This window comes from Chionomys nivalis, chromosome 6 (assembly GCF_950005125.1).
Source record: "Chionomys nivalis chromosome 6, mChiNiv1.1, whole genome shotgun sequence".
Taxonomy (NCBI): Eukaryota; Metazoa; Chordata; class Mammalia; order Rodentia; family Cricetidae; genus Chionomys; species Chionomys nivalis.
In genome coordinates, this window is record NC_080091.1 from 11,597,072 (window position 1) to 11,609,266 (window position 12,195).

General features: G+C 59.7%; 2 protein-coding genes across 2 annotated transcripts; both read left to right on the top strand.

Moving 5' to 3' along the window:
* The first annotated feature begins 1,592 nt into the window (after nt 1–1,592).
* Dus3l (dihydrouridine synthase 3 like) lies at nt 1,593–6,109 on the top strand. Its single transcript, XM_057772045.1, has 13 exons — nt 1,593–1,762; nt 2,334–2,628; nt 3,187–3,684; nt 3,974–4,015; nt 4,124–4,276; nt 4,407–4,523; nt 4,692–4,757; nt 4,838–4,948; nt 5,109–5,205; nt 5,322–5,397; nt 5,526–5,714; nt 5,806–5,934; nt 6,009–6,109. The coding sequence occupies exons 1-13, from the start codon at nt 1,668–1,670 to the stop codon at nt 6,079–6,081; spliced, it is 1,941 nt and encodes a 646-aa protein (XP_057628028.1). The 5' UTR covers nt 1,593–1,667; the 3' UTR covers nt 6,082–6,109.
* Nucleotides 6,110–6,530: 421 nt separating this feature from the next.
* On the top strand, nt 6,531–8,261 carry Prr22 (proline rich 22). The gene is made up of 3 exons (XM_057771024.1): nt 6,531–6,642; nt 6,724–6,786; nt 7,180–8,261. Exons 1-3 carry the CDS (start codon nt 6,531–6,533, stop codon nt 8,259–8,261), a joined length of 1,257 nt encoding a protein of 418 aa, XP_057627007.1.
* The last annotated feature ends 3,934 nt before the right edge of the window (nt 8,262–12,195 follow it).

Genomic DNA, 12,195 nt, shown 5'->3' on the forward strand with positions numbered 1-12,195 from the left:
CTGCTCCCGACCTGCAGCCCCGAGATAAGGACCCAGCTGCAGACGCAGATAAAAGAATCGCTGCCACACAAATCCGGGAGGCCAGCCGTGGGCACTCGGCCCGGGCTGCACCTGCTAGACCTGGGGGAGGGGCGGGGGGAAACCCAGGCAGGCACAGACCTGGAGATAGAAATGAAGGGAGCCAGACGCGGACAGGGGGGACTGCCGTGAGTTTGGGGTTGCCGTGGGATAGAAAGTGAGCCTTTGCCACGAAAGGCAAAAATAAGAGAATGCCAGAATCAGGAGTTCAAGGTCATTTTCAGCCACAGGTAGAGGCTAGCATTGGCTAGGTGAGACCTTACCTCAAAATAAAGAAAAAAGAAAGAAAATCATTGAGGCTAAGCAGGAAGAATAGGAGAGACAGGCAGAGAAGAAGGTGGAAGGACGCAGCAGCTGGGACCCGGAGTCTTCCCTGCGCCCACTTGGTGCCTCAGTCTCCCTCCTGACCCCCTTGTTTCCCGGTGTGAGCCGAGTTCAGGTCTGGGTACGGCTTGCCACAGCTCCGGGGGATTATCCGGATCCCACTGTTCAGGGAGCACGGACGCCCCAAAGGCGACGCCGGGGTACCCCTGGGTGTGGAAATGCCAGAGAGAAAGGGGCGGGTGTGCGGTGTCCCTGGAGGAGGGAACACCGTAAGCGAGGGGTGGCGAGGACTCTGGCTGCGCTGTGGGGCGGGGCGGCGATGGCGGCTCGGGCCGGAGTAGGAAATCGAGGCCCGGTACGCGGTAAGCGCTCGCCAACGGCGCCGTCGCCGCGGTTAACGTCGGTACCGTACCGCGGCCGCGGGCTGCCTTGCGCGGAAGGAGGGGGTCGCCCTCTGCGGGCCTCAGTTTCCCCCACTGTGTCCTCGTCGCAATCCAAGGGACACTACAAGGAGCCCCAGCCTTTCCAAGCGCATCGTGTTATCCCCACGTCGTCCTGCAGGGAGAGGCAGAGAGCAACAGGCCACCACCGAGGTCTCAGGCTTATTAATGCCTTTCTCTCTCTGGGCCTCGGTTTCCCCTTGTGTCTGCTTCGTGCGTTGAGGACCAGCCTGGGCTACAGAGTGAGACCCCCTGACTCCAAGAATTAAATGAATATACCTATTGATTTGTTGGACTTGGCTTCGGTTTTTGAGACGTGTAGCTCAGGCTGGTCTCGAAACCGGGATGACCTTTGAACTCCCGATCCTGATGCCTCCACCCCCTCCCCCAGGTATCCGGATGGGGGGGCACGGGGCCTTGTGCGCAGTGGGCTCCATCCCGAGATCGGTGGGGAGGAGCGCCTGCTGCAGCCCGCGCGGGAGAGCTGAGAAGCCCCCCCATACACACGTGACACAGAGGAGAAAGGAAAGGCGACAGTGGCACCCGTCTTTACTCCCAACACTCCGGGGACAGAGGCAGGAGGATATCTGAGAGTTCGAGGTCCACCGGTGATCGGTGTGTGAACCCCGCGGGAACCCTCGGGCACTTCCGGTTCCTGGAAGAGCCAACGAGCCGAAGCCCCGCCCCCTGAAGGGCCGTGCGCACGCGCCCCTTAGCGCCATTGGTGCGGTCTGAGCATGCGCACTCCGCTCGGTAGGCTTTGGCGGACACGCACGACCCGGAAGACTTTCGTGCCACACTCCAGAGCTGCCGTAAGGGGCGTCGATGGCGGAGGATGCAGAAGCGGCAGCCGAGAGAGGTGGTGGCGGTGACTCCGGAGTTGGCGCGTGCGAACGGGGCGTAGCGCCCATTAAAGCTCAGTGAGTCACTGGTGCGGGCCGGCGAAGCTGATGGGGGCCTTCCCGGCGTCCGTAGCGCGGCGAACGCGGTGCATGCCGGGAGGTGTGGCGGCCCCACTGTCTCGATGGAGAGTAACACGTTGTCGGCTGTCACAAGCCTTAGAGACGGCTGTGCGCGTGTGCAGTGTGAGGACGCTGCCTCGAGGCTGCGGTGCATGCTGGGGCTTGTAGTTTCCGAGCGCGGGCCAGAAAAAAAAAATGACGCGCTGCATTGCTACTTCCCGATGCGGTTATAGACTGCGTCTCTGTAAGCGGGCCGAAAGGCTACCTGGGAAGCGTGGCAGCTCGAGTCTAACGGCCAAGCGTTCTGGGACTTGTAGTTTCTCTGTAGTCTAACGTGATTTGTTGGTGTTTGTGCATTACAACCTGTAATAGTGCAATTCTCTGAACAGAAACACAAATAGGTGTCGCTCAGTCGCTGGGGTGCCGCAGGGTGAGAGCTGACCTAAGCAGCGAGCCTCTGGTCTATAGAAGTGTGTGAGCGAGGACATTGGTCGCCAGGCCCCTTTCCCTATGCCAACCTCTCTGGCAGGTACCGCACCACCAAGGAACAGTTCCACCAATACCTGGACGCAGACAAGCCGGAGGATGTGTGCCAGGAAACACCCGCCGGAGACCCTGATGGCAGTGACCCAGCCGAGCCCAAGGCCAAGAGGATACGCCTGGAAGATGGGCAGGAGAACGGGAAGACAGAGGAGCCTCCTGAGCCTCCTGAGCCTCCCGAGCAACGACAGGTGCCCAAGAGGGCCCGAGGCCAAAACAAAAGCCGGCCCCACATGAAGCCAACGCACTATGACAAGGAGCGGCTTTGCCCGTCCCTCCTCCAGGTGAGAGGGGGTCTGAGGGTGCACCATGGGCCTGTCATCTCAAAGCCTGCTGCCGCTGTGCTGGAACATGCACACGGCCTTTGGCTTCTTGCTTTCTCGCGGGCGCAGAGTGCTGCCTTCAGGAACTCCTGCACTTAGCCTGCCCACTGCCGCGCTGGCATCTGAGGCCACACTGACCTTTTTGTGTCTTCTGTGGCCCATGCTGGTCTGATGAATCTGTTTCAAGTTTACCATGATGCTGTTTCCAAAGAGACCTAAAACAGAGAGACCTGTCCTTTAAAGAGGGCTTTGGCCACCCTAGTACCCGAGTTACAGGCTGTTGTGAGTCGCCACACGGTGTGGGAATCAAACCCGATCGTGTGCAAGAGCAGCCGGGGCTCTTGGTCACTCCTGAGCCAATGTGATCTCCAGCCTCACGTGAGCCTGGCACGGTTCCAGCTTTAGAGCTGGCCCCACAGGCACGCTAGGGTTGCTCACACACACAGCTGGGAGAATAATCCCTCGCAACCACCCTGGCCACTTTCTCCTCTCCCGGCCCCTCCCTCATGTCCCTCACAGGAGTCGGCCACGTGTGCCTTTGGTGACCGGTGCCGCTTCCTGCACGATGTGGGGCGCTATCTGGAGACCAAGCCAGCAGACCTGGGCCCCCGCTGTGTGCTCTTCGACACCTTCGGCCGGTGCCCCTACAGCGTGACCTGTCGCTTTGCCAGGGCACACCTTGGGCCCGAGGGCCAGAACCTGGTGCAAGAGGAGGTAGTGGCCCGCTGTGCGGACCTCCCGCCAGTGCGCAATGGCCTCAACAGGACCCTGCAGCAGCAGCTGAGGAAGCGCCAAGTGTGCTTCGAGCGGGCCGAGGAGGCCCTGCGCCGCCTCACCCAGGGCCCCATGCCCATCCCTGAGACCTCTGTAGCCACGGTTACCCTAGAGCAGATCAGTTGCCATGCCCAGCTGGACACTGCGGGAGGGGCCAGCACCCCGCATGGCAGCCCTGTGTCCACCTGTGGCCCCTTGACGGACGAGGACGTCATTCGGCTGCGACCCTGTGAGAAGAAGCGGGTAAGAATGCAGGCATGGGAGCTGGATTGTCCATAATCCTGTCTCAGGACGGAACCTGAGGGGCGAAGGGAGCAGCATGGAAGGTTCCTGAAGGGAGGCCATTGAGACGGGTTTTAAAGGTTGAATAGAGCCCTTCAGTATAGGAGCCTGGGCGCTGGTGAACTTGTCTCCTAAGAGACACAGACATGGTGTGCACAGAGGGAGGCCCAGGTGTGGAGGGAGCATCGTTGTGGATGGTGTGTGTGTGGGGGGGGGGGCTGACTCCAACAGACGCTCTCTTCCCCTCCAGCTGGACATTAGTGGGAAACTGTACCTTGCTCCGCTCACCACGGTAGGAGGTGGCTATGGGGGGCAGCTCAGGGGTTTTCTGGGCATTGCCGGTGGCTGGTGTCCCGGCTTTGCTGACTTCTGAGGCCTGAACCTGCCCCTGTCCTGGCAGTGTGGGAACCTACCCTTTCGCCGCATCTGCAAGCGCTTCGGTGCGGATGTGACCTGCGGTGAGATGGCCGTGTGCACAAACCTCCTGCAGGGACAGATGTCCGAGTGGGCCTTGCTCAAGCGCCACCCCTGTGAGGACATCTTTGGAGTGCAAGTCAGTGTTTGCCCTGAGGGCGGTTGGAAGGCGCTGGAATGTTGGAAAACAATGCCTCCCCATTCTGGTGTCTGTGGGCTGTGTGCTAACCCCAGTGGGCTGGTCACTAACCACACTTTGCCTGGGGCAGCTGGAGGGGGCCTTCCCTGACACCATGACCAAATGTGCTGAGCTCCTGAACCGCACCATTGACGTGGACTTTGTGGACATCAATGTGGGCTGCCCCATCGACCTTGTCTACAAGAAGGTGATGAGCCGGGGAGGGTGTGTGGCCCAAGCCGAGGACCCTGTCCTCCTGTCCCTATCTGGACGTGGAGCACATTGAGCCAGATGGCAGGCAATTCAGCTATGTACGGGTGCCCATCGGGAGAGTCTGCCTTTCTCAGGGAGTCACCAGGGTGTCCGTGTCCCACAGGGTGGCGGCTGTGCACTCATGAATCGCTCAGCCAAGTTCCAGCAGATCGTGCGGGGCGTGAACGAGGTAACCTGGGCTCTTGGGATGTGCCCCTCCTCCTCCCCACAGGGTCCTGCCACGTGCTCCCCTCTGCCCTGTGCCCACAGGTGTTGGATGTGCCTTTGACTGTGAAGATGCGCACAGGTGTCCAGGAGCGTGTGAGCCTAGCGCACCGTCTGCTGCCTGAGCTGCGGGACTGGGGTGTCGCACTGGTCACGGTGGGTGTCAGGGGCAGTGTGGTCCTGTCTTGGAGTCACTATGGCTCTCCTGGTTCCTTGCTCTCTGTCTCTCTTTGGTTCCTTGCTGTCTCCCTTGCCCCCACCCCCTCCACCCTTGGCCCCTCCACCTTCCCTCCTCATCACGGCGCCTCCCTCCCAGCTCCATGGCCGCTCCCGGGAGCAGCGCTACACCAGGCTGGCTGACTGGCCCTACATCGAGCAGTGCGCCAAGGTGGCCAGCCCCATGCCCCTGTTCGGTAGGTGCCCAGAGCTTCCGGGGCCACTCAACCCTGCTGTGTCTCTCAGCTAGGAAGACGGGAGACATTGGGTCCCTGGGAAATCCCACTGCCAAGACCCCCCTCTGTCTCTTAAGGAAATGGAGATATCCTTTCGTTCGAGGACGCCAACTGTGCCATGCAGACAGGGGTCGCAGGGGTCATGATCGCCCGGTGAGTGACAGCTGAGCTTGGATGGGGATGCTAGAAGTTTCTACACCTGGGGCTGCTGGGTGGACGAGGCAGGTGCTGAGGTGTCTGGCAGGAGGCAACGGATCCCCACTGACTGCGTCCCTTTACAGTGGCGCCTTGCTCAAGCCCTGGCTGTTCACGGAGATCAAGGAACAGAGGCACTGGGACATCTCGTCCTCTGAGCGCCTGGACATCCTGAGGGACTTCACACACTATGGCCTGGAACACTGGGGCTCCGACACGCAAGGAGTGGAGCGGACCCGGCGCTTCCTTCTCGAGTGGCTTTCCTTCCTTTGCAGGTGGGCATCAGCCAGGGAGCGGGCTCAGGCTGGGGGTCACGGGCTCAGGCCTTCCCGGCCTATGACCTCCTCTGTCCTCCCTGGCCCGCAGGTATGTGCCCGTGGGCCTGCTGGAGCGACTCCCACAGAGGATCAACGAGAGGCCGCCCTGCTACCTAGGCCGTGACCACCTAGAGACACTCATGGCCAGCCAACAGGCCACGGACTGGATTCGCATCAGGTACCCGCCGGCCAGGGTTCTGCGGGGTGATGCTAGGAGGCCCGGACCTGACCTGTCTGTCACCCTCCTCACAGTGAGATGCTGCTTGGACCAGTCCCACCTGGCTTCACCTTCCTGCCCAAACACAAAGCCAGCGCCTACAAGTAGCCAACCGAGACAATAAATTCATTCTTCTACGACTTGTTTTCTGTGCTGTGTTTTTGAAATAAAGCTTTGAGTTTCCTAGGGTGGCCTTGAACTCCTGGAACTTTGGGCAGGCACCTGCCATCATGCTCAGCTTTCTTTACAAGTCTGAGGCAGTGTCCTTCCCTCTTCCTGCAGGTCCCCGTCTGCCCTGTTTCCTGACTCCTGGTTATCCTGTTCTTCTGGCCAGCGCCCTTGTAGTTGTGAATTGGGGTGACCTGGCCCAGGGTGTGTCTGCCCAGGAAGTGGAGGGAGTCACTGTCCTGTCCACCCCCACCCTGGAACCTGGGTGGTGTGCCCACCCTGACCTGGAACCCTCCACCTAGCAACAGGGCAAACAGAACCTAGTGGAACTCTGTCCCCAAGGTGCCTCTGCTGCCACCCGGCGCCCCCCGGGGTGGCCTGTCTCCCCCATGCAGCAACCCAAAACCCTTTACCCCCCAGCCATACCCCAGGAAGGCTTCGGCCCACGGGGCCTGGAGGGCACCAAGGTGCCAGCTGTCCCTGAACCCCTTCCCACCATAGGTATGATGGTAGTGGTGGGCGGGGCATATGATGGCCCTGGGGCCCGGCTCCGCTCCACCCACCGGCTGCCTTTGTCCACAGGCAGCGCCAGCTTGCTCTATCAGACTCCCGCAGACCAGGATGCGCTTTCAGGGCCTCCAGCAGGTACTGGCCAGTGCCCAGAGCATGCCATGCTAAGAGCAGTCTCCATCCTGACCCAAGATGAGACCTTGGGCCGCCTCTGTACCCCAGACAGATCCCCCCATACTAACCCCTGTGCCACTAGAGAGCAGGCTGAAGCTTGCCTTGGTGACAACAGCTCCCACTAGGTAAGGCTCTCCACAAGGCCCAGCCACTCACAAGCTCAGGTTGCGGCTCCCCTGAGAATAGGAGTCTCCCCAACAGTCTCTGAGTGTCGTGTCCCCACGAGTCCCCAGATGACTACTGAACAAAGCCAGTATATATGCAAGGCACTTTCGAGGTGAGGGCTATGTCCTCCGTGCCCCCATGCCATGGCCTGGTTTCCCCATGGACACTCAGAGTGTCTACCACCTACAGGTTTCCAGATGGCTCCCTGCGGCTGCTTCTTCGACCCTCGCATCTACCGAATCGAGTGGGCCCCCTCTGACTTCGGCCAGTCATCTCTGTACAAGGTGGCGGTGGCTGGGGGTCCCACCTTGTCTGGCGGCTACGTGCTGGAGGCCCCATCCTACCTCAAGGCCCCAGGGCCTCCGCCTCCTCTCTACCCCCACTACCAGCCGGCTCCTGGCGGGCCGCAGTACCTCACACACTACCTTCCATCTGAGGAGCCTGGTCCCGAGGCACTGGGCTTTGTGGGGGACGGAGGGCCCCTCAATTTCATGGAGATGCTTAGAGACGGCCTGGCACCCCTCCCAGCCCCCAAAGAGACTGAGCCGTCTTCCTTGCTCGTCACTGTCCCCACAGCACCCGGCCTGCCACCTGGGCCCTATGGCCAACTCAGTGGCCATGCCAGCCAGTTCCCAGGGCCCCAGGTGACCGTGAGGCCCATCGAAGCCCCCAGGGAGCTGCAGGGCAATGCTGTGGCCAGGCCGGGTCTGCAGTTCCCTCCTGGGCCTGTGGAGCCCAAGGTGGTCGGGACAGAGGATGTCACCCCAGTGGGCTCGGGTGAGACCATGCCTCCCGAAGTGGCCCGTGCGTTCTTCCTTCCGGACAAGGTCCTTCTAGAAGATGCCATGAAACTTTTCGATTGTCTCCCTGGTGGCACTGAGCCGGAGGCGGCCCTGCGCAGGGGCTCTGGGCCTGGCCCACGAGGCAGTGGTGGCGGTGGGGACGATTGCTCAGCCGACATCCGCTCCCTGCACTTGCCGGATGAGCTACTGTCCTTCGACTATGGTGTCCCCGAGGTCTTGGATGCCGTGGCGAGTGTGGATTATGTTTTCAGCTTCAAGGCCCTAGATGATGAGCCGCTGCCCCATGTGGGGGTCCCTGTCACTGACATGGCCCCCGGCCTGCAGTCCGATCAGTTGGGGAAGAAGACTGCCGCATCCACCAAGAAAGGGAAACCAGGTGGCAGACACAGGCAGACCGCAGGCCTGGCTGGCCCCGCTGGCCCCGCTGCCACAGGACCCAGGCTGGACCCGGGAGCTGCCCCCAATTAAAGCGATTTGATCTCTGCTGTGTGCTGCTCAGACTGCACGGTGAGGCCAGGAGGACCTGGCAGTTGCCAGACGCCTTCGGAGTTCAGCCGGGAACCTGAGGTCAGGGTTGGCACTGAACTCTTACCCTGTACTCAGGAGGCTGGGACAGGGGAGATGGAGGTCATTTGGGGCCACAAAGGACAGCCCAGTCTAAAAGAAATGAGGACATAGGGGTTGGACTGTACCTCAGTAGGGTGGGGTGTTAGGGTTCAGTTGGTAAAGTACTTAGGGCTCAGCTTGGGCTCAGTTCCTCATACAAGGCCCTGGGCTCCACCCACAGTGTTACATGAAGCACTCATGGTGGTTCACGGCTGTAACCCTAGTGCTGAGGAGGTGTCCCTTGTATGTTCCTTTGGTAGTCCAGAGAGCAGTGGACACCTGCCCAGAGCCACACAGTGTGCAAGGCAGGTCCTGGAGGGTGGCTCTCCCCGACTCCCGCCAGCTGTCCACACCTCGTGTCCCCATGAGGGAGCACAGGGAGGTTATTGCTGCTGTTTGGGGCTGTGGGGTATCTGGGGAGCTGGGTTCAACCTCAGCGTGATTGCTGACATCCGTGTCATGGAGGACATGACTGCCAGAGCTGCTGGCTTGTTTGTGGGGCAGGCGTAGGCTTTGGGGGAGGGTGCCGCGCTGTGGGAGCTTTTCCCAAAAAGCTGAGTGTACCAGAAGGGTGTCTGAGCAAGAACGGCGGGATTCCCAGACCAGACCTGTGTGAAGGTGGAGAGAGCCAGCTCCAAAGAGCTGTTCTCTGACTCCATACCCCCTGCTCTGTCGCGCTCAAGCCTGAGGCCGCTGTCCCACATGGCTGTCATTCTCTCTTGAGACAGGGTCTCGGTGTATAGCCCTGGCTTGGCCTGGAACTCACAGGGATTAGACTCCCTCAAGGCATGTACCACCATGCCCAGTTTGCTTTTCTTTTTCCAGACAGGTCTCTTGTAGCCCAGACTGGCCTCAGACCTCTGGAGTTGAGAGTGGCCTTGAACCCCTGATCTTCCTGCCCCCCCCGCGGAGTCCTGGGTATGGGCAAATGTTCTGCCTGCTGAGCAGCCCACCTTAATTCCGCTGTGATGCGAGACCGCCATCTCCTGGCACCTCCTCCCCTCCAGTGCTGGCTGAGCACTGGGGTGTCGGGATTGGGAGATGTGGCTGTTTGACTGTAGAGCGATGTACACAAGAGCTGGGAATCCTGGGTGGAGAACACCGTAAGGCATGGAAGTGCTCCTCATCGGGCTGGGGGACCCCCAGGAAGCTTCCCCGATGAAATGTCAATTGAGATAAATGATGAAAGGGCTGGGGCGCAGTGGGGAGACCTTTGACTGGCAGGCACCCTCCAGCACCTCAGAGCTAAGTGGGGGCAGGAGGTCAGGACCTCAAGGAAATCTGCTGCTACTCAGCCTTCAAGACCAGCACGCGGGAGGCAGGGGCTGGTGGCGCTCCGGGAGTTTGAGGCCAGCCTGAGCTACATAGTTCCAGCTACATAGTGAGTCCCTCTCCTTGAAGATAAAAGCTGCAGCCAGATAATTCAGCCAGATAATTCCAGCAGCACAGGGATGGAGACAGTGCCGGGTGGGGGTGGGGCTCGGTGGGCATCACCTACTTCCAGTTTCAGCCAGAGACCTCCTCCAAGGTCCTCCTTTGGCTTCCACATCACACACCATTCGGGGCCGATTAGTGCTCTAAACTCCCCATGAGCTTGCCCCAGAAAACAGGAAGGGGAGACACTCGGCTGAAGGGCGATGCCCAGCTGCCTGTCCTGTGAGTGTCTGAATGGCAATGCCACACCTGTGCCACCCCACCCCTGCCACCACTCCAAGAGTCTCTGGCATTTCTGAATTTCTGTGTGCTGTTGCTGAGGGCCAGGTGCTGGCAAGCCCAGCATTCCTGAGAGTGGATATCGCTATTTCTAAAGGGGGTGGGGGTGGGGCAGGGCCTGGAGCAGGACCCAGGGATGGGACACACACCAGCCAGAGATGGGAGGAGAACCAGGGTCAAGGGCATGTGCTTCAGGAAGAGAATGTTTCCCTGGGAGTGGGCATCTCGTTTATTAAGCAACAAGTTTTTGTTTTGTTTTTTTTCCCTTCGAGACGGGGTTTCTCTGTAGCCTTGGAGCTTGTCCTGGAACTAGCTCTTGTAGACCACCAGGCTGGCCTCGAACTCCCAGAGATCCTCCTGCCTCTGCCTCCTGAGTGCTGATGCTTTCTTTCTAAAGCTGCCTTTGTCATGGTGTCTCTGAGTGACCAAACAGGAACTAAGACACAGAAGAGCCAGGCTTCTATCTTATCCCTACCAAGGGACTTCCGTCTAGAGGCCCAAGGTGGCTGGTGGTGTTCCAGCCATCGTATCTTCATTCCAGTGAGCTCGTCCTTCTTGGGACAGCATGGAAATGGTGTGCAGCCTGCTGTGCTCACAGGGCCTCCCAGAGGCTTTCTGTACAAGGTCCCAGCACCCTCAGTCTTGCCAGTATCCCTGCCTGGGACCTGATGGGTCCTGGACTCCAGTGTGACCCTGTTTCAGCCCCAGGGCGTCATCTCCCGTCTCAGAAGCCTCCATTCCCTCACTGCTCACAGAGCACACCTGGCTCTGAGGGAGGCTGGGGGCCGCTCTCCTCAGGGGAGGCTGGGAGCCACTCTCCTCTGGCCACATCGAGTTTCTTTTTTCAACTTTTTTTTTTTTTTTTTTTATTATGTGTACAACATTCTGCTTCCCACACACCAGAAGAGGGCGCCAGATCTCATTACAGATGGTTGTGAGCCACCATGTTGTTGCTGGGAATTGAACTCAGGACCTCTGGAAGAGCAGTCAGTGCTCTTAACCTCTGAGCCATCTCTCCAGCCCCATATCGAGTTTCTGACTTGGCTTTGCCACTTCAGTGGGAGACGAGGATGGTCTGAGCCTGTTCCCCAGAAGGAATGAAGGGCTGTGTGGTTCCTGCTGGACAGTCTGGAGAGTTCTGGTGTGAAATGGGCTGGCAAGATGGCTCAGTGGGTAAGGGTGCTTGCTGCCAGGGCAGATGACCTAAGTTCAATTCCTGAGACCCACATGAGGATGAGAGACTGACTCCCAAAAACTATCCTTAAACCTTCACACACCGCACGCACACATGTGTGCACAAACGCACACGCGCACACTCAGTGTGAAGCAGGAAAAAGCCAGCTGAGCGCCCAGATACCACCTCATGCTCCTGCCTGCCACCAGGCCTTCCTGCATGCCTGGCTGCATTCCGTGAGCCACATCAAGCCCTTCCAGCCTTCGGTCGCTTTTGCTGGTTGGTTTTGTCACAGCAGCCAGAGAAGGGACTAAGATGTCACCTCTGTCCCCACTGGGGTCCCCCAGGGCTCCCTTCCTGGACTAGAGGGTCTGGGCTTGCTGAAGCCTGCTGTCTCACATGTGTGGACCTGGCCCCCGAGCAGCAGTTTGGGGGTCATGTGTCTACCTTCCTGGGGTGTCCCGTAAGGAACAGGGGCCACCCCAGGAGCCTATTCCCAGTTCCACCCTGAAAAGCTCTCCATGGGCAGAGCCACTTCTGGGATACATACTCACCCCAAATCCCTAGGAGAGCCAACATTTGCGCCCACCATGGCACAGACAAAGCCCTAAGAGGTGCCTATCCGGTGCCGGGGACAAGAGCGTGCATTTATTCTGTTGTGTCTGGAAGGGCCACCCCATGCAAGCTTGTGTCCTGCTGTCACCAGCTTGGGGCTGACCTTGCTAGGGTCACCAGCCTGTCACTCCTGGAAGCAAGAGACCCAGGGGTCAAAGGGCTCGGCCTTCTCTCTCTGGTGAGCCAGCCGGCCAGTGCAGGGGGCTGGTTGCCCAAAGCAAGGTGTTTTGGGGGTACCTACATGATCCCCTGAGACTGGAGCACAGGTGACCCACCTACCCGGCAAAGGACAAT